Source organism: Salmo salar, chromosome ssa12 (assembly GCF_905237065.1).
Source record: "Salmo salar chromosome ssa12, Ssal_v3.1, whole genome shotgun sequence".
In the NCBI taxonomy this organism is placed as follows: domain Eukaryota; kingdom Metazoa; phylum Chordata; class Actinopteri; order Salmoniformes; family Salmonidae; genus Salmo; species Salmo salar.
Genome location: NC_059453.1, coordinates 74691498 through 74715400, shown reverse-complemented (window position 1 = coordinate 74715400; position 23903 = coordinate 74691498). Strand labels below are relative to the sequence as shown.

The following is a 23903-nucleotide window of genomic DNA, read 5'->3' as shown; positions in this document are numbered from 1 at the left end:
GCACCTTCTCAAATATTAGTTGAGTTGAGTACCCGGTTAGGGTCAGATTTTAGTGTGAGGGGTGTGACTAGGGCCCTTCCTAAGGATCCATTCTAATACCCACCCTCAGCCTTAGACCTGAGCAATGGCTGAGGAGTAACTCCATAAAACGTTCCTTCGGGGAAAATATCTGTTTTCAATTGTTCTCCCCTACCCTAATCCCTTGGGTCTTAATGACATTTAGTCAAGGGTTTAGGTGTGTGTGTGTGTGTGTGTGTGTGTGTGTGTGTGTGTGTGTGTGTGTGTGTGTGTGTGTGTGTGTGTGTGTGTGTGTGTGTGTGTGTGTGTGTGTGTGTGTGTGTGTGTGTGCGCACGCGCGCGCAGGGGCCAGTTGATCGGAAGGCATACCTTATGTCGCCTCAGGGTTAATTAGAGTGGAGACATGGATTTCTCCAAGACATCATTAGATGTCATATCAGCCACATTAAGGTTGTGTTTAGACAGGCAGCCCAGTTCTGATATTTTTTCCACTAATTGGTCTTTTGACCAATCACATCAAATCTTTTCACATCAGATCTTTTTCAGAGCTGATCTGATTGGTCAATAGACCAATTACTAGAAAAATATCAGAACTGGGCTGCCTGTGTTAATGCAGCCTAAGGCGATTACATGGATATGGTTCACTTTATTTAAATATGTGTCAGCAGCACTGCCTTTAGCCCAGGGTGCCGTTTGACAACAGACTGACCATATGGGTATACATTAGTGTGTTAAGAAAACAACAACCCCCAAGAAATGAATTAGGAGACATATTAGAAAGTGAATAATGCCTATGTTGTGACATAGATTGGAGAGCAGAGGGGGGGTTTGTAAAACATAACAATATTTGAGGATTTGACCTCTTCTCTGTCAGTAAAGATTGCTGTCTAGGCACAGCTCTATAGCTCAATGTGCAAATGCCAAGACGGTAAAACAACTTTTTTTTAAATTGTTATTGCATTCAGTGAGAAAAATACTATTTAATTTATGCCATTTTTACATACCCCAATCCAATCTTTCTGTGATTGCTTTAATAATACAATTTTGTTTGTGAAAATTGAGACTTGAACAGGTGTGTGTGTGTGTGTGTGTGTGTGTGTGTGTGTGTGTGTGTGTGTGTGTGTGTGTGTGTGTGTGTGTGTGTGTGTGTGTGTGTGTGTGTGTGTGTGTGTGTGTGTGTGCGCACGCACGCGCAGGGGCCAGTTGATCGGAAGGCATACCTTATGTCGCCTCAGGGTTAATTAGAGTGGAGACATGGATTTCTCCAAGACATCATTAGATGTCATATCAGCCACATTAAGGTTGTGTTTAGACAGGCAGCCCAGTTCTGATATTTTTTCCACTAATTGGTCTTTTGACCAATCACATCAAATCTTTTCACATCAGATCTTTTTCAGAGCTGATCTGATTGGTCAATAGACCAATTACTAGAAAAAATATCAGAACTGGGCTGCCTGTGTTAATGCAGCCTAAGGCGATTACATGGATATGGTTCACTTTATTTAAATATGTGTCAGCAGCACTGCCTTTAGCCCAGGGTGCCGTTTGACAACAGACTGACCATATGGGTATACATTAGTGTGTTAAGAAAACAACAACCCCCAAGAAATGAATTAGGAGACATATTAGAAAGTGAATAATGCCTATGTTGTGACATAGATTGGAGAGCAGAGGGGGGGTTTGTAAAACATAACAATATTTGAGGATTTGACCTCTTCTCTGTCAGTAAAGATTGCTGTCTAGGCACAGCTCTATAGCTCAATGTGCAAATGCCAAGACGGTAAAACAACTTTTTTTTAAATTGTTATTGCATTCAGTGAGAAAAATACTATTTAATTTATGCCATTTTTACATACCCCAATCCAATCTTTCTGTGATTGCTTTAATAATACAATTTTGTTTGTGAAAATTGAGACTTGAACAGGTGTGTGTGTGTGTGTGTGTGTGTGTGTGTGTGTGTGTGTGTGTGTGTGTGTGTGTGTGTGTGTGTGTGTGTGTGTGTGTGTGTGTGTGTGTGTGTGTGTGTGTTTGTGCGTCCTCACATGTATGTGTGTGTGTCTATGTGAGTGAGTTTTTGTGTGTGGGGAGAGTGATGCGGGTATTATTCAACAGTAATGATTAATCTTGTAGAACTGTTCCTAAAGTACAGATGGCTTTTGTGATGTGCTGTAGGTTTTACAGAGGACAGATTTTTCCAAGCTGCCTAAGCAGCACCAAATTGTATGCAGCGATAAAGAGATGATACTCGCAGTCAGATGGCTAAATTTGTTAAATTTAGGGGCAGGGAAATGGGGAGGGGAAGGGGGAGAGGGAGGGATGAAGCGGGATGAGAGCGAGTTTGTTTTCCTCCTCCTCCTACTACTCTTTCTGGTAGATCTTGAACGAACAGCTGAAGAGATGAAGATTAAAACAGCTGTGCTTAACGTAAGGGCTCATCGACTTAATGCAGAGATCATTGATTAAAAAATACATCTCTTTAGCCGGGGCCAAATCCAGCGCTGCACTGATACGCTAGCTGCCTGGTGTGGGCCTCCAGCACCAGGGAACAGAGAGAGAGCTGCCTGTGGTGGGCGCTAGGTCTAGCTGTTCCCTGGCCAACCACAGCTACACAGATTACACGGGTCAATTATACACTTAATCTGCCTCCTGGGGATTAGGGCCCAGCTCATTGATTGATTTGAAGTATTTCCGTTGACCTTGGTAGTTATCAGATCTGCGAGATTGCACTTTATGACTAAGTTAAAACGCTTTAATCGCCACGCAGCAAACTAGTTTATGGCTGGCGGGGGCAGCGGAGGGGAGGGGGGGAGGGGTTAGATTGAGATTGGGATTGGGATTGAGGATTGTGCTGCTGCTTCCTACTGTTGCTGCTGGTTTGTGCTCATGATGATGATGATGATGATGATGATAAGGATAACTGTGACAGACCTGATGCAATACCACTTCACTGTCCCAAACACTTGACCACTTTACAGGCTCTGGCCAAGCGCAGAGCCAAGTGAACAGTTTAATCAACTTGAGCTTCTTGTGCAGCATGTAAAGTAAACTGTGGCAGGGTGGGTCAGGCAGACAGAGAGGGCCAGGGCCAGATGAAGGATAGCTGAATAGAGGGAAGGAAGGAAGGTTTTAATGAGACCTAGGGTGAGGACCCTGAGTTGTTTCTATGTTGAAGAGATTACTTAATTTCAACGTTAGATATACAATGTCTTATTTATGTATTTATTTTTACAATACAATTAATGTAAAGTTGTAAAATGTAATTTCTCGGGACAGACATGGCTGTTTGTATATTTAGACATTAAGTGTGAAAAGAAAGTACATTTGGTAGCACTTTATAATAACTCCACGTAATAAAGCATTTATAATGGGTTACTAAATAGTCGATTCATAATTGTTTTATCATTAACTGTACAAATGTAAAAGTATTAACACCTTTTAAAGTATTTAATAATTATTCATAAGATCATTCATAGGGTGTTTAATATAGTTCCTTATAAACCAATTGCTAATCATTAGTTAAGTCTTTTTGCGTGGCCCCATTTAAAGTGTCGGCTATTTACAGTGTATTCGGAAAGTATTCAGACCCCTGACTTTTTACACATTTTGTTACGTTACAGCCTTATTCTAAAATTGATTAAATACATTTTTGTTCCTCATCAATCTACACACAATACCCCATAATGACAAAGCAAAAACAGGTTTTAGAAATGCTTGCAAATTTATTAAAAATAAAAACAGATACCTTCAGTGTTCAGACTCTTTGCTATGAGACTCGAAATTGAGCTCAGATGCATCATATTTCTATTGATCATCGTTGAGATGTTTCTACAACTTTATTGGAGTCCACCTGTGGTATATTCAATTGATTCGACATGATTTGGAAAAGAACACACCTGTTTAATTGCGCCGACAGAGATGGTCGCCTCACTTCGCGTTCTTAGGAAACTATGCGTTATTTTTTATTTTTTTATGTATTACTTCTTACATTGTTACCCCAGGAAATCTTAAGTCTTATTACATACAGCTGGGAAGAACTATTGGATATAAGAGCAATGTCAACTTACCAACATTACGACCAGGAATACGACTTTCCCGAAGCAGATCCTCTCTTCGGACCACCACCCAGGACAATGGATCTAATCCCAGCAGCTGACCGAAAACAACGGCGAAGGAGAAGGGGCAGACGGAGCGGTCTTCTGGTCAGGCTTCGTAAATGGGCACATCGCTTACCGCTCCCGAGTATACTACTCGCCAATGTCCAGTCTCTTGACAACAAGGTAGACGAAATTCGAGACAAGGGTTGCCTTCCAGAGAGACATCAGAGATTGTAACATTCTCTGTTTCATGGAAACATGGCTCTCTCGGGATATGTTGTCGGAATCGGTTCAGCCACCGAGCTTCTCCATGCATCGCGCCGACAGAGATAAACACCTCACTGGGAAGAGGAATGGCGAGGGTGTATGCTTTATGATGAACAACTCTTGGTGCAATCATAACAACATACAGGAACTCAAGTCCTTCTGCTCACCCGAACTAGAATTCCTTACAATCAAATGTCGGCCATTCTACCTACCAAGAGAATTCTCGTCAGTTATTGTCACAGCTGTGTACAACCCCCCTCAAGCGAACACCAAGACGGCCCTCAAGGAACTTCACTGAACTCTATGTAAACTGGAAACTATAAATCCGGAGGCTGCATTTATTGTAGCTGGGGATTTTAACAAAGCAAATTTGAGAACAGTGCTACCTAAATTTTATCAGCATGTTGATTGCACGACATGTAGGGCTAATACTCTTGACCACTGCTATTCTAACTTCCGTGGTGCATACAAAGCCCTCCCTCGCACTCCCTTCGGCAAATCTGACCACGACGCCATCTTGCTCGTCCCTGCTTATTGGCAGAAACTCAAGCAGGATGTACCAGTGACGAGAACCATTCAACGCTGGTCTGACCAATCGGAAGCCACGCTCCAAGATTGTTTTGATCACGCGGACAGGAATATGTTCCAATCAGCCTCAGAGGACAATATTGACTTATATGCAGACTCGGTGAGTGTGTTTATAAATAAGTGCATTGGAGACATCGTAGCCACTGTGACCATTTAAAACCTACCCTAACCAGAAACCGTGGATGGAAGGCGGCATTCGCGTAAAACTGAAAGAGCGATCCACCGCATTTAACCATGGAAAGAGGTCTGGAGATATGGCTGAATATAAACAGTGTAGTTATTCCCACCCCAAGGTAATCAAACAAGAGAAATGCCGGTACAGGGACAAGGTGGAGTCGCAATTCAACGGCTCAGACACGAGACGTATGTGGCAGGGTCTACAGGAAATCACAGACTACAAAAACAGTCACGTCACGGATACCGACGTCACGCTTCCAGACAAACTAAACACCTTCTTTACCCGCTTTGAGGATAATACAGTGCCACCGTCTTGGCTCGCTAACAAAGTATGTGCCTCCCCCCTCTCCTTCTCAGTGGCTGATGTGAGTAAAACATTTAAATGTGTTAACCCTCGCAGGGCTGCTGGCCCAGAAGGCATCCATAGCTGTGTCCTCAGAGCATGCACAGACCAGCTGGCTGGTGTGTTTACAGACATATTTAATCGCTCCCTATCCCAGTCTGTTGTCCCCACATGCTTCAAGCCCATTGTTCCTGTACCCAAGAAGGCAAAGACAACTGAACTAAATGACTACCGCCCCATAGCACTCACTTCTGTCATCATGAAGTGCTTTGAGAGGCTAGTCAAGGATTATATCACCACCACCTTACCGGCCACCCTAGACCCACTTCAGTTTGCATACCGCCCCAACAGGTCCACAGATGATGCAATCGCCATCACACTGCACACTGCCCTATCCCATCTGGACAAAAATAATACCTATCTAAGAATGCTGTTCATTGACTACAGCTCACCATTCGACACCATAGTACCCTCTAAGCTCATCATCAAGCTGGAGGCCCTGGGTCTCAACCCCTCCCTGTGCAACTGGGTCCTGGACTTTCTGACGGGCCGACCCCAGGTGGTGAAGGTAGGAAACAACATCTCCACTTCGCTGACCCTCAACACTGGGGCCCCACAAAGGTGTGTGCTCAGGCCTCTCCTGTACTCCCTGTTCACCCATGACTGCATGGCCACGCAAGCCTCCAACTCAATCATCAAGTTTGCAGATGACACAACAGTAGTGGACTTGATAACCAACAATGACGAGACAGTCTACAGGGAGGAGGTGAGGGCACTCAGAGTGTGGTGTCAGGAAAACAACCTCTCACTCAACGTCAACAAAAAACAAAGGAGATGATCGTGGACTTCAGGAAACAGCAGAGGGAGCACCCCCCCATCCACATCGAAGGGACAGCAGTGGAGAAAGTGGAAAGTTTTAAGTTCCTGGGCGTACACGTCACAGACAAACTGAAATGGTGTACCCACACAAACAGTGTAGTGAAGAAGGCGCAACAGCGCCTCTTCAACCTCAGGAGGCTGAAGAAATCTGGCCTGTCACCCAAAATATGACTAATTTTTACAGATGCACAATCGAGAGCATCCTGTCGGACTGTATCACAGCCTGGTACGGCAACTGCACCACCCTCAACCGCAAGGCTCTCCAGAGGTTGATGCGGTCTGCACAACGCATCCCCGGGGGAAACCTACCTGCCCTCCATGACCCCTACAACACCCGTTGTCACAGACAGCCTACAGGGAGGAGGTGAGGGCACTCGGCCAAAAAGGCTAAAAAGATCATCAAGGACAACAACCACCCGAGCCACTGTCTGTTCACACCACCATCATGCAGAAGGAGAGGTCGGTACAGGTGCATCAAAGCTGGGACCGAGAGAATGAAAAAACGCTTGTAGCTCAAGGCCATCAGACTGTTAAATAGCCATCACTAACTCAGAGAGGCTGTTGCCTACACTGAGACCCAATCACTGGACACTTTAATAAATGTATCACTAGTCACTTTAAATAATGCCACTTTAATAATGTTTACATATCTTACTTTATTCATATTACATGTATATACTGTATTTTATACCATCTATTGCACCTTGCCTATGCCGCTCGACCATCGCTCATCCATATATTTATATGTATATATTTTCATTCACCCCTTTAGATTTGTGTGTATTAGGTAGTTGGTGGGGAATTGTTAGATATTACTTGTTAGATATTACTGCACTGTTGGAACTAGAAGCACAAGCATTTCGCTACCCTCGCATTAACATCTGCTAACCATGTGTATGGGACCAATAAAATGTTATTTGATTTGATATAATGTCCCATAGTTGACAGTGCATGTCAGAGCAAAAACTAAGCCTTGAGGTTGGAGGAATTGTCCTTAGAGCTCTGAGATAGGATTGTGTCGAGGCAAGGATCTGGGGAAGGGTACCAAAACATTTCTGCAGCATTAAAGGGTCCCCAAGAATATGTGCCCTCCATCATTCTTAAATGGAAGAAGTTTGGAACCAACAATACATTTTCTAGAGCTGCCCCCCGGCCAAACTGAGCAATTGGGGGAGAAGGACCTTTGTCAGGGAGATGACGAAGAACCCGATGGTCACTCTGACAGAGCTCCAGAGTTCCTCTGAGGAGATGGGAGAACCTTCCAGAAGGACAACCATCTCTGCAGCACTCCACCAATCAAGCCTTTATGGTAGTGGCCAGACGGAAGCCACTCCTCAGTAAAAGGCACATAACAGCGTGCTTGGAGTTTGCCAAAAGCCACCTAAAGGACACTCATACCATGAGAAAAAAGATTCTCTGGTCTGATGAAACCAACATTGAACTCTTTTGCCTGAATGCCATGTGTCACATCTGGAGGAAACCTGGCACCATCCCTACAGTGAAGCATGGCGGTGGCAGCATCATGCTGTGGGGATGTTCTTCAGCGGCAGGGACTGGGAGACTAGTCAGGATCGAGGGAAAGATAAACTGAGCAAAGTACAGAGATCCTTGATGAAAACCTGCTCCAGAGTGCTCAGGACCTCAGATTGGGTGAATGTTCACCTTCCAACAGGACAATGGCCCTCAGCACACAGCCAAGACAATGCAGGAGTGGCTTTGGGACAATTCTGAATGTCCTTGAGAAGCCCAGTCAGAGCCCGGACTTGAACACAATTGAACATCTCTGGAGAGACCTGAAAATAGCTGTGCAGCAATGCTTCTCATCCAACCTGACAGAGCTTGAGAGGATCTGCAGAGAGGAATGGGAGAAACTCCCCAAATACAGGTGTGCTAAGCTTGTAGTGTCATACCTGTCACGCCCTGATCTGTTTCACCTGTCCTTGTGCTTGTCTCCACCCCCTCCAGGTGTCGCCCATCTTCCCCACTTATCCTCTGTGTATGTATACCTGTTTTTTCTGTCTGTCTGTGCCAGCTCGTCTTGTTTGTTCAAGCCTACCCACATTTTGTCTCAGCTCCTGTTTTTCCCTAGTCTCTCTTTTTCTTGTCCTCCTGGTTTTTGACCCTTGTCTGTCCTGACCCTGTACCCGCCCGCCTGACCACTCTGCCTGACCCTGAGCCTGCCTGCCGTCCTGTACCTTGCTCCACCTCTGGATTACCGATCTCTGCCTGACCTGACCCTGAGCTTGCCTGCCTTCCTGTACCTTGGCCTCTACTCTGGATTATCGACCGCTGCCTGCCTTGACCTGTCATCTGCCTGCCCCATTGTTACAATAAACAATGTTACTTCACACAGTCTGCACTTGGGTCTTACCTTATAATACCCAAGAAGACTCAAGGCTGTGATCACTACCAAAGGTGCTTTAACAAAGTACTGAGTAAAGGGTCTGAATACTTATGTAAATGTGATATTTCCATTTTTATTTTTTTATAAATTGGCAACATTTTCTGAACCTGTTTTGCTTTGTCATTATTGGGTAATGTGTAGATTGAGAAAAAGGTTGAATAAGGTTGTAATGTAACAAAGTGGAAAAAGTCAAGGGGTCTGAATACTTTCCAAATGCACTGTATACTTCATAAATACTTTATAAATGTTTTGAATGACTAGTGTAATTTCTCACAGAAGATTGACATGCCATTGGTAGACATTCCAGCAGTACCTGATGCTGCTTAAGGTCTCAAAATGGCCCCTAAAACATATCAATGGTTAAACAATAAACTCACAATACATTGGATGCTTAAGAAAATATATTGAACATTTTATTCCAAAGCAGTCACACTGTTGTAATAAAGTTTTTAGTCTGAAAATGCTAACATAAGCGTTTCATGGCAGTGACTTTTCTACCAAAACCAAAGTGTGGATTGCAGTCCTTCTTTAGAGTAGTCTAATCTCGGTCAACCCAGAACTATTAAACTATTTAACATTTGAGTTCTTGTTAGAAATGGGAGTTCCGGTTTGCGAACTCCACGAAAAAGGTAACTCTCAGCCAAAAAAGCATAATATTAAACGTCTTATGAATGGAGTAATGAATAATAAGTGATGAATAAGCTAGATGAAGTTATTATAAAGTGCTACCCATGATTTAGCTGCTGTTGTTCTTCACCATCCAGTGTTTAATGTTGGAGAATTCGTTTTTTCACTTTTACAAATGAAATACTGTTTTGGCCTTATTGAAGACTATACTATATTCATGACATGTTATATTTTATTTATTTAAATGTTTTGTTTAGTGCTGTTGATCTTTATCAGTTGGATTAACTTCATATCAAATTACATCAACAAAAAGAGAAGCGAACATGTTTACTATTAAAACAAAAGCGTAATTTACTCTTGGAAAATCTACACTGTCACAAATTTGGTTGAAGAAATGTGTTTATGGCTTAGGGGGATGAGGACATGTTAACATAACGCAGGCTATTCTTAAGATATTAAAAAAACATATATGTAATAATATAATAATATCTGCTATTTAGCAGGTGCTTTTTTTCAAAGTGACTTACAGTAGTGCATGCATACGTTTTAATATTGGTGGTCCCAGCGGGAATTGAACCTGCAATCTTGAAATTGCAAGTTCTGTGCTCTACCAACGCAGCCACAGAGGACCACTATGATGTGTTTTTTCCATGTAAACCCATGATCTCATTATGTTGATATAAACCAATAGTGAAAAGAGTCTCTAGAATGGATGATGAATCTGAACAATAGTAGGGTAGAATAAAAAAAGACTAAGGATAACAAACAGGTAGTATATTGATTCACTGTGACTGTTGAAAATATGTCAAAAGGTTTCGCTTCCTTTTAATGAAGCCTGTAAGCAGCTTAGACTCTTTATAATTACTGAGGGAGCATTTTGTTTCCATCCATCTACCCTCACTGTGATCTCAGACTCTGGCATAAATCCCTTCTGACTTACCCCAGAGGGCCAGAGGTCCATGTCAGTGGTCAAAACCAAATGAGGGCAGGAATGGATGAATAACATAAGATGAGGGAAATGGAAGTTAAATGAAGCTGTCTTTTATGTTGAGTGGGACAAGTCCCACTGTTCGGTGAAGGGGGGTGATCAGGTTGGTTGATCACACATACATTACATACACACACAATTTTCTCTCTCTCTTTCTTGCTTTCTCTCTTTCGTTCTCTCCCTGTGTCTTTCTTTCTCTGTTTCCCTCTCTTTCTCCCTCTTTATCTAAAGGGAGGTATGGTGGCATTTGTTTGATTAACTTGTCTGACAAAAGTGACAGCTGCTTGCGGGTGCGTGTGGATGAGAGGCTCAGTGCGGGTCCCTCTTTGTACATCTGTCAGCGGAGAGGCAGGGGAAAACGGTGAAAAGAGACAAATTGGTCCCGAAAGGCAGGCCATTCACCTTCTGCACCCCCTCTCCGCCCCCCCGTCCCTCCTTCCCATTCAGGTGCTCGGCGGGATCCTCAAGTGCTTGCTGGCTTATTCCATTTCGCTCCCCCTATAGAGTCTGAAGCCCACAAGTGTTTTACCCGTCATTCTGAGCCCCTCAATCCGCCTCTAAGCGGCCTTTTGTGAGGAGAATGGCTCACTTTGCTCAGACCGTGGCTCTGTTTTTTCTCCACTGAGCTTTTCTGTCCTTTATTGTGTGTTTACTCAATGACGCTGCGTAGTCCATAATTCCAACCGTTTCGTTCCTCACAACAAGCTCTTTCTCTCTTTTTTTAACCATGTTTTTGTAAATTACTCTCTTATTTGGACACTGTAATCAGTTCAACTGACACTCACTAGTGTAATGTGACTGGTGCTTTTGTGAGAGACTCGGATTTCAACAGAAAACAGTTCAGAAACGATTGAGTCCCTCTCGCTTGCTTCCATTTGATATAAACATTTATGTTAGCCTTGTGTTAGATATGCAAAGAACATTTATTGTTAACCTGATTTATTTCAAATTTATTTTAAAGAAAGACTGATTATCATAGCGATCTAGTAGTGGTTGGGCACACACAGAGGATTTTTGTTCCACTTAAGGTTGCGCTGAAGCGTATGAATTGTTGGCTGGGCTCTCCTTTGTACAGGCGGCACAATCAGAACAGTTTGAAGCCCATAAGCTTGCTGAGCCTGAAACTTTATTTCAATTCTGCCATTCAGAGCACTGCGCTCCCCGAGGTTTAGAGGAGTAGAAAGGAGAGCGGTTAGAGCAGAGCGCAGGGCGCTGGCAGGATCTGAGGGCTACAGCAGTGGCGGTGCTCTCCCAGCGTGGAGGGACATGGTTAGGGCCGTCAGCTTCCTGTGAAAGGACTGACTACCCCTGGGGTCAGCTTAGCCCTAATGGGGGGAGACGGGGGGGGGACCTGGGGGTCACCGGTGTGGGTTACTATGGTAATTGAGTTCCGTCATCAATGGGCCTCCTCTCATGAGCTATAAAGCAGACAATAACAGGCAGGCAGCAGTGGTGAAAAGCAAGCAGGTAGGATTACTCTGCCCCTTTGTCGTAAGTGCATAATGTCTTGTAGTCAGATTTAAAGACTTCTCAACCCCCGGGTCCTCCCCTCAGCCGCCCACTGGGGGGCCTAATTTAGCGGCCCGAGTTGCCAGCTAGACCAGTGTGGACAGCTCTTTTTAACCACTAACAAAGCCCTGCACTAGACATCCTGGCCAGGAGTGCTGGAGAAAGGTTGTGACTTCGATCGGCCCTACCACTCTTTAATGGATTTTTTAAGAATGTTTGGTTTTCATTTTAAGGAGCTTGGAGAGTGGAGGCGTACTAATGTGAATGTGTGTGTGTGTGTGTGTGTGTGTGTGTGTGTGTGTGTGTGTGTGTGTGTGTGTGTGTGTGTGTGTGTGTGTGTGTGTGTGTGTGTGTGTGTGTGTGTGTGTGGAAAAAGTAGTGGTGCATTATGTCTCTCTGAAACACAGCGACCTCCCCTCTCCTTTAGAACTAAGCCTGTCGCTTTGCATTAGCATTGTCGCAGCAACAATCATCATTCCATGCCTCCCGCTAATTGCAGACACAGCTGGGTTCCAGCAGGACACCTACTACACACCCCAGCCTCGCACCAACCAGGCCCAATCTGTGGAGCACTGACACACACACACATACAGTACACTCACTCCTACTACAAGGTCCCAGCCCGTTCAGACCAGATCCAATCTGGTATGTAGCACTGACACACACACACACACACACACACACACACACACACACACACACACACACACACACACACACACACACACACACACACACACACACACACACACACACATTACCACCAGCAAGGGCAGAAAGAGGCAGAGTCGCAGGTTGCTTGTAATCCCCCTGTACCCCCCATGGAGGGCCCTGCCTCTCCTCCAGCATTCCTGCTTTTTTGTGATTTTTGGGGGCCCAGCACAAAGGCCTAAGCCGACCCCTTACCAGTCCTCTGTCCCAGCCTCGCAAAGGAGGGGTGAGGACCCATGAGGTGTGTGAAAGCAAAGGGAGGGTGTTTGTATATGCATGTGTGTATGTGCACGTATGTGAATGTATTCATGTGTGTGTATTTGTGGGACGGGTGTATGTGTGTATGCATTGGGATACAAGGGGAGGGGTGTGCAGATTTGCACTGAATTCTGTTGGTTGCCCCCCTGCCAGGCGTTATGGCTTCCTGTAACATGTCAGATATGAGTGTGAACACCAGGTTCAAGGCCGGGTGTTGTGTGTGGTGGTGGTGGTGGTGGTGGTGGTGAAGGGGCATGGGGAGGAGGTTGGTGTTGCAGGGGGCAGGAGGTCTCACTGCCTCCCAGCTCGTCACGCCAAGGGGGATGGGTCCTGCAGATGTTCATGTATGTATGTGTGTGATGAAGCAGTGGAACTCCTACCCGTACGCACACGAACACACACAAGCACACACAAAGATGCACAACCCCCCAAAACCTCCATTATCCAATCCCTAATATCAGAACTCGTTAGAATGTCACAGATTTTGTCCCTGTTGGGTTTTGACATTATTTATTCAGAGCCATATTACATGTGTTTTGGCTGTCAGCTGCTAGCCTCCTGCTGATCCCAATCGAGCCTAAAAAGAGTGAGTGCCTGGGTGTGTTCATCTGCTCTGAGAAATTGGTTAGGGTTTGTTAGTCTGTTCATAGTTGAACAAAGCGAGAGTGCCATCACTGTTCATTTCACAAGCCTGGCATCAGAGTTCGTCTGTCTCCAAGTTTCCCTTGAGCACACACACCCACACATATATATATCCCACTACTCCTCATTTCTGCTTCGCTGTGGAATGTGGTCAACTCAAGAGAAACCTCTTAGAAGCTTCTGTTTGATATGAAATGTCATATTTGATCATAAATTACCAGTGTTCTCTAGAAGATGACTGAAGGTTATTATCAGAACTGAGACTGGGAAGGAGAATGTGACAGAAGAGTGTAATAATGGGTGGGGGGAGTGATGAAATAACCCTATTCAGAGGTTATGAAAGTGAGTGAGAGAGTTGAGCAAAGATAAAGAGAGGAGAGCATGTGGAGGCTAAGGCTGACAGGGAGAGATGGAAGACCGGCGGAGGGAAAAGATGAGAGTGTGGGAGAGGGAGAGAACAGTCACTCCAGGCCTGGCCTCTAGATGGGGGGTCGTGCTTGGGCCGAGATCACAGCCCTGCTGCCATGGCGATACCTTCACAGGCACAGAGCGGCAGAGAGGAAGCTGCTGCAGTGATACACACGCAGCAGGTCACCACAGTGATTCAGGCCTTTATGTTGTACTCTTACTTACCCTAGCACAACTCCAAGGAGTAGCTACATCGTCACCTCGTGGAGCAGGAACTGAAGATGTGTATACTGTTGTCACTACTGGGGTATGTTCACTTGAAACGTTAAGTAGCTACTGATACCTACTTTCTATTGAGCTCCCTGATAGAACATTTTCTGTGTGGACTGAAAAATTGTTCTCATATTTCTTGAGTCTTTTTTGTACATGTGTAAAAAGGACAGTGCAGAAGGCCTTTCGTTGACAGAGTGAATTTCAGCAACGCAAACTCAGTCACCCCAGATATGTCCCCCTCCTCCTCGCTTCTCTCTGACTGTTGAGCACTGGTCCACTCTAATTAGCATCAGCCTGCTCTGATCATTACCAATCAATTAGACTTCAAACAGGACTCAGCCCACAGATAAACATCTGGAGCCTCTCGGCTAGCTTCTCCGACTAGCTGCTCCGGTTATAGAAGAACTTCTTCCAGTTTACTCTCCCCTCAGCTGAGAGAGGGAGACAGCGAGAGGGACTCAGTCAGAGGGGAATGAGTGAGTGAAAGAGACAGAGAAGGAGTTGTTGAGATGGAGAGAGAATGAGAGGGGGATAGAGATGAGAGGAGAAAGACAGAGGGCCTGAAGGAGTGAGAGTGTAAATTCCGATGAAATGCTGGTTCTGCTCTTTTTCTGTATTCTGGTTGTCTGTGTGTGCACGTGTGTGTGTGTGTTTTGCTGGAGAATGCTGTGTTTTTGTGTTGCAGCAATGGTACACCAGCACCATGAACCTCCTAGGTACGTGGCTAACTGACCGGATGGACCTGCAGCTCCATGTCTACCAGCTCAAGATCCTAATCAGAGTAGCCAAGGTAAGACAGGCTCAGCAACCAGGGCCTCCCAAACCAATTGGTCATTCATTCAAAGTTAAATATATAGATCGATCGATATCACAATAAAGTATTGTAGAATTCCAACATTTCTCGTCTTAATCTGTGACCTTTATTAAATGAGTTGTGATCTACCTTCTCTTGGGTTGATATAAAGCCTAGTACTGACAACAATTGGTTCTCTGCCCTGTATTAATATTTCAGTGTGAGCAGTAACAAGTCCTACCAGCATAACATCACGTCACACATTTATTTCTGTTCTCTGAGAGACTTTCTCCCTATACATGCAGTAGTGACTGGTGAGGGCTGATCAGTACATGCATGCATGGGATCTGGCCTGACATGCAACATATAGTTTTAGTGCCTTGTGTATTGATGATTTAGTACACGTGTCTTTTGGGAAAATGCTACTCATGGGTAATTTGCTAAAGGTCTAAAATATTGTGAACAATTAAGTGTCCTCTTCTCATTGTGTCCGCTGCATTTTTACTGAAATGAAAACTCAGGTTAGGTGAACACATTGTAACACCTGTCTGCTGTCACCTGTCTAATTCTTTAATGATTCAGATGGAGAAAGGAGATGAGGAAAGGAGGCCACCCTAGACAATCGAGATGTACCCAAACATTGCAGTGCATTCCTGGCATCATGTCCTCTCTTGCCTTAGCAACTGACTGAGAATGCTTCCTCTGTGTGCTAGTCCCAACCCTGACCCTCTCTACTCTCTTGTTCCAGAAAACGTACCGTGACTTCCGGCTGCAGGGCGTCCTGGACTCCACGCTGAACAGTAACATGTATGACACGGTGAGGAACAGACTGACCCTGGAGGAGGCCACGGCGTCGGTGAGGGAAGGAGGGATGGCGGGCATATCCATGAAGGACAGTGATGAAGACGATGATGATGTCTAGATCAACATCACGGGATGAAGGAGCCATTCTATCTCTGTCAGATAGAAATACCCACAATGGAACAAAAATACAAATTAATAACTGAATACAGAAATTATAATGATATTAGTCATTAGAATTTTGAAATATATTTAATTGTTTAACTAAAGTGTAGGTGTTTTATGAAACAAGTTAGCAGAGATTTCTGGCTCATTCTCCTAAATTCACTCCTGAATGTTCCTAAGCAATATGGAGAACCATGTGTATGTGGTGTTGAGTACAATGATTAGGGGTAATGCTTGGTGTGTCCATGTTGAATGCAAACCTGTTGAGGCGCTTTGTTAACGTACTGTGAAAACAGTAATGGTACATCATTGTGAGGAGGAGAGTAGGACCTATTGTTCTTATTCCTCTCAGAGCGAATGTCTACTGGCTAAAGGGAACCAAACCACAGTCAGACAGTCAACCTGTTTGTATCTAGGTTACAATACATTATAAAACGTAGCTATCAGTCCTCTCTTAACAACATCGATGTAGAATTGACTTTTGTCGACTGAATTCAGTACTACTACAAAAATGTTCCCTCACTGGTAAAACATTTAGCCCCCTTTTTTAAACAATGTCATTTTTTTTGTTAAATGCAATATTTTCATTGTTTCATTGTTATATCTTGTGGATGTATTTATTGATCATTTTATGTTTAAAATTTATTTATTTTTTAATATATATATTTTAGTAACAGTGAGCTCCAAAAGTATTGGGACAGTGACAAATGTTTTGTTGTTTTGGCTCTGTACTCCAGCACTTTGGATTTTAATGATTCAATGACAGTGAGGTTAAAGTGCAGACTGTTAGCTTTAATTTGAGGCTATTTTCCTCCATATCGTGTGAACATTAATGTAGAAGTGTTAAGAAACATATTATACTCTTATTTACAAGTCATTGTATTATTTCAAATCCAAAGTGCTGGAGTGCAGAGCCAAAACAACAACACATTTGTCACAGTCCCGATATTTTTGAAGCTCACTGTGTATAATAGCACTCAGCACAAAAATATGAAATCACAAAGGGAAAAGAGACTTTCTTCTGTGTCCCCTATACTTCAGCCATTCCAGGAGATGTTTCCACACTTTTATATCTGGATTGTGAGAGATGATGTATGCCAGTCTTTTCTCTGCCGTTGATGTTGTTTTCTATATACACACACTGTGCATTGCCCCTTGTGCAGTTACTGTATGTCCCATGTATCCTCACAAAAAGCGTTTTTGTTCTCTGTGTAAAGTTACTGCTGGAGTCATTGTGCTTCTGCCTTACGGGAGGCTACAAAACTGGTAGCCTGGTCCCAGATCTGTTTGTGCTTTTGCGTTCTCCATTGTCATTGTCAAACCAATTTCCTAAGCAGTTGACAAGAGAGCAGAAACAGACTGGCACCCAGGCTACAGAACTGGGGCCAACAAAATAAAAATACAACTATCTGTACAAACATACTGCTTTTTCATGTGTCTTTGTTGTTATTGTTGTTATCTTGTGAAGTCCTGGAAATTGAAGTGACACTTCAATAGTAACATTACTTGTAGGAAATGTAACTAATCTGCCCATACAAATTAATGTAAAGAGTTAATGTAAATAGTTATGTAGAGAGTTATGTAAAGAAAAACATATTCAAACTGATGAGGTTAACAGATTCCCTGAACCTGAATGCACAACACATATTAAAAAACATATTTAAAAAACCCTGCCCTTGTAACCCCTTGTCTACCCCCCTTCCTGTCACAGTAATGTCCTAAGAAAAGAGTCTGAGATTAGTGTGTTGGATTAAACCATCACTCATCTTCAGAGTTTATATTACAGCCCAGAAGAAGATTGGAAGAATGGCCAAAGATGATATGGACTTTGCCAGATCTCCACCAGATTAAAATTATTCTGCAAAAAAAAGTAATCAGGGCCAAGATGACAGATATCAGTAAAGTCAAGGGGATTAAATTTAATAAAGCCACAAATTAAAAGAAGAGAGATATTTTTAATTATTTCAGAGAAGAAGGGCGAACAACAAATCCTTCTTAGAAAAATGGACAAAAACAAGATTTAGACCCAGTATTGTGGGAATGAGGTGATTCAAAACAAAAAACAAGCAAATCATGTGTCTTACTCGAGAGCAAGCCTATGGTCTGGATGAAGGGTGAAAACATATTTTGTCATTGCAGGTAATTGAGAGTAGAAATGAGTTGTCCAAAATATGTCAATTGACTGAATATGGGAAAGGTGTATTATCAGGGAAAATCATCAGGTAATAATTGTGTGTGTAGAAAAAAAGAGATGCATTGTTTTCAATTGCAGTCTTGTCACAGTCCCTTCTAATGTGTCCTGCGCAACTTGTGACCATCGTAGGGGGGAAAGAAGACGTACGTGTTCCGTGGAGTCTTTTGCACAATCAAAATGTAAAAGGTTATTTCCGATTGAGTAGACCAGTGGCAACCCGTCATTCAGGGCATGTTATTTTGTTATTTTGGCATTAATACATGTCCCATGTCAAAACAAAAAATCATTGAGTTAATAAAGCCGCATACAAACATGGTCTCTTTTTTGCTTTCTTGAGTAAGGCAGCTCCAAAATGCAGGTGTTTCAGCCTAGCTCAGTGCTTTCTGTAGTTGTGGGGCAGCCAGCGGAAAATACGGAGCTTAGGGGTTGATAATGTTCTCTAATTGTGCCACGATTGGCTTAGTGTTCTGTCACCCATAGGGACACAACGTCACCGCAAAATCTTTGGTGCTGAGCTCGGGTGCTGACATAGAATTACATTAGAAGTGCCCATCCAAGAAGATTCAAGGTTATTGGCCACAGATAAAATGATGTCAAATCACGTTATATCTACCGTAGGTTTGATTGGACTGATTATGTAAACATCATACTTTCAAAATCTTAGCTAGCAAGCTAGACAAGCAGTCATCTTCATGAATCACGTCAAAAATCTACTAGAAAATCCTTGTCATATGAAGAGAAATTCTAGATAAAATGTATCGTTGATCATTGGCCATTGGACACAAGTTGTGGTCCAAGTCTGGGTTTAAGGGTTTCTTTTCCAAGCTTAAAAGGATAAACATTCAACACCATGGGCCAGAAAAGGTTGAATACATTGGCCATTCTGTCAATCCAGCATGACTTCTGCGGCATTCAAAACAACTGGAAACTCGGAACTGGGAAATCTCAGACTTTATTGAGTTCAAGACAGCTTCGACTGCGAAAATACGTTTTGAACGGTCATCCAACTCGGAATTCCAAGCGGGAACTCGGGCCTCTTTCTAGAGCTCTGAGCTGAAGATCACTGACGTCATGATTCGACCTTGATTCGTCATGATTCGACCTTGTTTTTTTCAGAGTTGTCAGTTGTCTTGAAAGCACCATAAATCCAGTGAATGCCAGAATTTGATGACAAAGTTTGCCCACAAGGACCACCGTGCCACCTTCCTGTTCAAGTGAGCACAGCACAACAACGGTGAGTCCAAAAATGTATTGTATGCTGCTGCATAAATTATGTAATATGCCAGGGAGATATGTATATTGTAGCTAAGAAAGTAATACTAAGTGTATGTTGTCCAGAAAGCTGTTAGTACCTCATGTGCCTCACCCTAATCATTTGGTCCCTTTCACCCTCATAACTTAGCATACTGTTCTGACTTGATGGTGCACATGTTGTCTATAGCCTGTTTTAGAGAAATGTAATCATTGAATATTGTAAGAGCTTTCATTGTCTGCTTATTCCCCTTTTATTTATCCCACGGTTCTGATTTGGTGTACAGGGAGAATACTGTAAGAACAGCCCATGTTCTGAATTCTGTCTGAACAAATAGTTAGATGTACTACGTCCGTCCTAGCATGCTCATCATTCAATCAATCAAATGTAAAATAAATCAAATAATAATCAGTGGTTGTAGATGGTGCAACAGGTCAGTACCTCAGGAGTAAATGTCTGTTGCCTTTTTATAGTCGAGCATTCAGAGGTCGAGACAGCAAGTGTGGTAGAGAAGAGAGAGAGAGTCAAAAACAGCAGGTCCTGGTCAAGGGAGCACGTCCGGTGAACAGGTCAGGGTTCCCTAGCCACAGGCAGAACAGTTGAAACTGGAGCAGCAGCACAACCAGGTTGACTGGGGACAGCCAGGAGTCATCAGGCCAGGTAGTCCTGAGGCATGATCGTAGGGCTCAAGTCCTCCGGGATGGGAGGGAGAGAGGGAGAGAGAATTAGAGTGAGCATATTTAAATTCACACAGGACACCAGATAAGACAGGAGAATTACACCCAGATATAACAGACTGACCCTAGCCCCCCGGCACATAGACTATTGCAACATAGATATTGGAGACTGAGACAGGGGTGGGTCGGGGGACATCAAAACTATGATATATAATACATATGGAATCATGTAGTAACCAAAAAAAGTGTGAAACAAATCAAAATATATTTTAGATTTGAGATTCTTCAAAGTAACTACCCTTTGCCTTGATGACAGCTTTTGCTTGGTAAGTAACTCCATTGTATATTTGGCCTTGTTTTTTAGGTTGTTGTCCTACTGAAAGGTCCATTTGTGTCCCAGTGTCTGACGGAAAGCACACTGAAACAGGTTTCCCCCTAGGATTTTGCCTATGCTTAGCTCTATTCTGTTTCTTTTTCTCCTAAAAAATACTCCCTAGTCCTTGCTGATGACAAGCATGTCCATAACATGATGCAGCCTCCACCATGCTTGAAAATATGAATAGTGGTACTCAGTACTCATGCTTTGTATTCAGGACATGAAGTTAATTTCTTTGCCACATTTTTTGCAGTTTTATTGCAAACAGGATGCATATTTTGGAATATTTTTATTCTGTACAAAGCTTCCTTCTTTTCAGTCTATAATTTCGTTTATTATTGTGGAGTAACTACAATGTTGATTATCCATCCTCAATTTTCTCCTATCACAACCACTAAACTCTGTAACTGTTTTAAAGTCACCATTGGCCTCATGGTGAAATCCCTGAGCGGTTTCCTTCCTCTCCAGCAACTGAGTTAGGAAGGACGCCTGTATCTTTGTATGGACTGGATGTATTAAAACACCATCCAAAGTGTAATTAATAACTTCATCATGCTCAAAGTGATATTCAATGTCTGCTTTTATTTTTTCCCCATCTAACAACAGGTGCTCTTCTTTGCGAGGCATTGGAATACCTACCTGGTCTTTGTGGTTGAACCAGTGTTTAAAATTCATGGCTCGACTGAGGGACCTAACAGATAATTCTATGTGTGGGGTACAGAGATGAGGTAGTCATTAAAAAATTATGTTAAACACTATTATTTTACACAGAGTGAGTCCATGCAACTTATTATACGACTTGTTAAGCACATTTTTACTCCTGAACTTAATTAGGCTTGCCATAACAAAGGGTTTGAATACTTATTGACTCAAGACATTTAAGCTTTTCATTTTTTTATTAATTTGTAAATAAATCTAAAAACAGAATTCCACTTTGACGTTATGGGGTATTGTGTTTAGGCCAGAGACACAAAATCTCTATTTAATCAATTTTCAATTCAGGCTGTAACACAACAAAATGTGGAAAAAGTCAAGGGGTGTGAATACTTTCTGAATGTTCTGTAGTATGTGAAATTTCAAAAAATATAGCATGCTTTAAATGCTAGGATGTCATACTCATTTTGGCTTTTCAACTAGTAGAATTCGCTGCACACTATTGAGAAAAATAATCGTATTTCGAGGCCCAGGTGTGTCTGGCCCAGTACAAAATGGACCACTAAACCCTACACCTTATGCACTTGTGGAGATCTGAGAGAATTTGATTGGTATAAGTAATATGGCAAAAACTCACCTAATCAAAGGGCAAGATTTAGCTATTTACCATATTAATTATTAACAGATCTCCACAAATGCATAGGACGTAGGGTCTAGGGCAGTGGTGGAAAAAGTACCCAACTGTCATACTTGAGTAAATGTAAAGTAGCCTTAATAGAAATGATTAAAGTAAAAGTAAAAGTCACCCAGTAAAAAAGTATAAAAGTATTTGGTTTAAAATATTCTTAAGTATCAAAAGTAAATGTAATTGCTAAAATATACTTAAGTATCAAAAGTCAAATAAAAAATATAAATCATTTCAAATTCCTTATATTAAGCAAACCAGATGGCACCATTTCTTGTTTTTAAAATTTACGGAAAGCCAACACTCGGACATAATTTACAAACGAAGCATGTGTGTCCACCAGATCAGAGGCAGTAGGGATGACCAGGGATGTTTGGTTGATAAGTGCGTGAATTGGACTATTTTCCTATCCTGCTAAGCATTCAAAATGTAATGAGTACTTTTGGGTGTCAAAGAAAATGTATAGAGTAAGAAGTACATTATTTTTAAAAGTACTCAAAAATATTAATAGTAAATTAAAGTACAGATACCCCCAAAAAACTACTTATGTAGTACTTTGAATTATTTTTACTTAAGTACTTTACACAACTGGTCTAGGGGTCCATTAGGGATTAGGACACTGACAACAGCTGATAATCAGCTGAGGGGACATGCTGTACCCAAATTAACGAATGGCTGGAATCAACACAATTGCACATTAGATGATGCATTCTCAGTACGATGAGCCTACGATTAGTACACAGTGTGTAGTTTAAGTAAGTAGTAGGTAAGCCAGATTTTGGAGATGGTCATTGCCTTTAAATTTCAACACTATAACGCTGAACTTCAATGATACAGATTGAATCCAGCCCTCAGCTTTATAATCGCTAGAACCGTTCAAAAGCTAGAGCCAAATTCGGATGAAGAAAACAGAAACCGCTCTGTTTGTCACAACTGGAGAAGGTCACAACCGCTAAATAGTGCACATCGGAGGTTACTCACCAGCGGAGGAGGGCCTTGAGTGGAGGAGAAGGGCAAGATAAGATAGAAATGATGTATTATTAAATTAAATTAGACCCCTGATGATGTGAGGCCCCAGGCAATTGCCTGAGTTGCCTAATGGTAAGTCCGCCACTGCTGCCATATAGGCCTATGACTTATAATGAAAGGTATCTCATGTAGCTAATCCTTATACTGTAATAAGCCATGTGCACAGTTTCATTTTAGCCATAGGCCTACACAAACATATTCTGAGATTCATCCAGTATGTGAATAAGAAATTATAAAGTCCAGGAGCTTGATTCAGGCTTAGGAAATGTAGGCCTTTCCTACGCACGCATTTCCTACACACTTCTTAGTAGTTGGTATTCAGACTTACCTTATGCAGGTGCATAAAGAGCTTTGCATGCGTGATTCCCTTGCGCGCACTGAATACATTTAATTCAACTGCTGAAAACCTCCCACTTCCTGGCCAACAAATGTTCTTGTGAAGTTTTCATTCAATAGGGTTTTCTACTAAATGCATAATATCAGGTGTATTTCTATATTTTGAAAGTTATATATCTTGAAAACTTGATTGATATCTCAACAATGGACTAATCAAACAAATAACAGTTTTCCTTTAAGATGCTTTTGGGAATCCTGTCCCTGAATATTAGGGATCAATTACAGAAAGCATGTCAATATAGCATATTTGTCTCCTTTGCAGCACCAATTGGTTGATTTAAAAATACTCTGATCTTATATATTTTTTTTAAAAAGCAGGTTTGGAGAGCCTTTATGCTCAAAATATATTGATGAATCAAAAATAAAGTGGTTTGATTCATCCTGAAAGTTGTCATATTCAATTGTTCAATCCATGAAATATTGGAAGGTGAGAAAAGTGTACAAATGGCTACATGTCCAAAATGATTGCACAACTTGTAATATTTGCCTTATATGATCAACTATTGCTAGCGATCCTGAGGAACAACCACACAAAGGTGACAGACAAAAAAAAAGGTAAACTAAGGATGTAATGGAATGGTGCAAAATGTAAGGAAACTAGCACTAAAGTCAGTGGCAAATGTATATGTGTATAACTGACAGGGGTTACAGACAGTGGCTAATATTTAACATGATGCAAATTGTAAAATAAAAAA

General features: G+C 42.3%; 1 protein-coding gene across 6 annotated transcripts in view; it reads left to right on the top strand.

The window, feature by feature from the left end:
• Positions 1–17367, top strand: part of cadpsa (Ca2+-dependent activator protein for secretion a) — a 151862-nt gene extending 134495 nt beyond the window's left edge. For all 6 annotated transcript variants that reach the window (XM_014133444.2, XM_045691769.1, XM_014133438.2 and 3 more), the window contains 2 exons: positions 14872–14976; positions 15728–17367. In XM_014133444.2, the coding sequence (XP_013988919.2) occupies positions 14872–14976; positions 15728–15901 (279 nt within the window). In that variant the 3' untranslated portion in view covers positions 15902–17367. The remainder of the gene's footprint in view (positions 1–14871; positions 14977–15727) is intronic.
• Positions 17368–23903: the final 6536 nt, after the last annotated feature.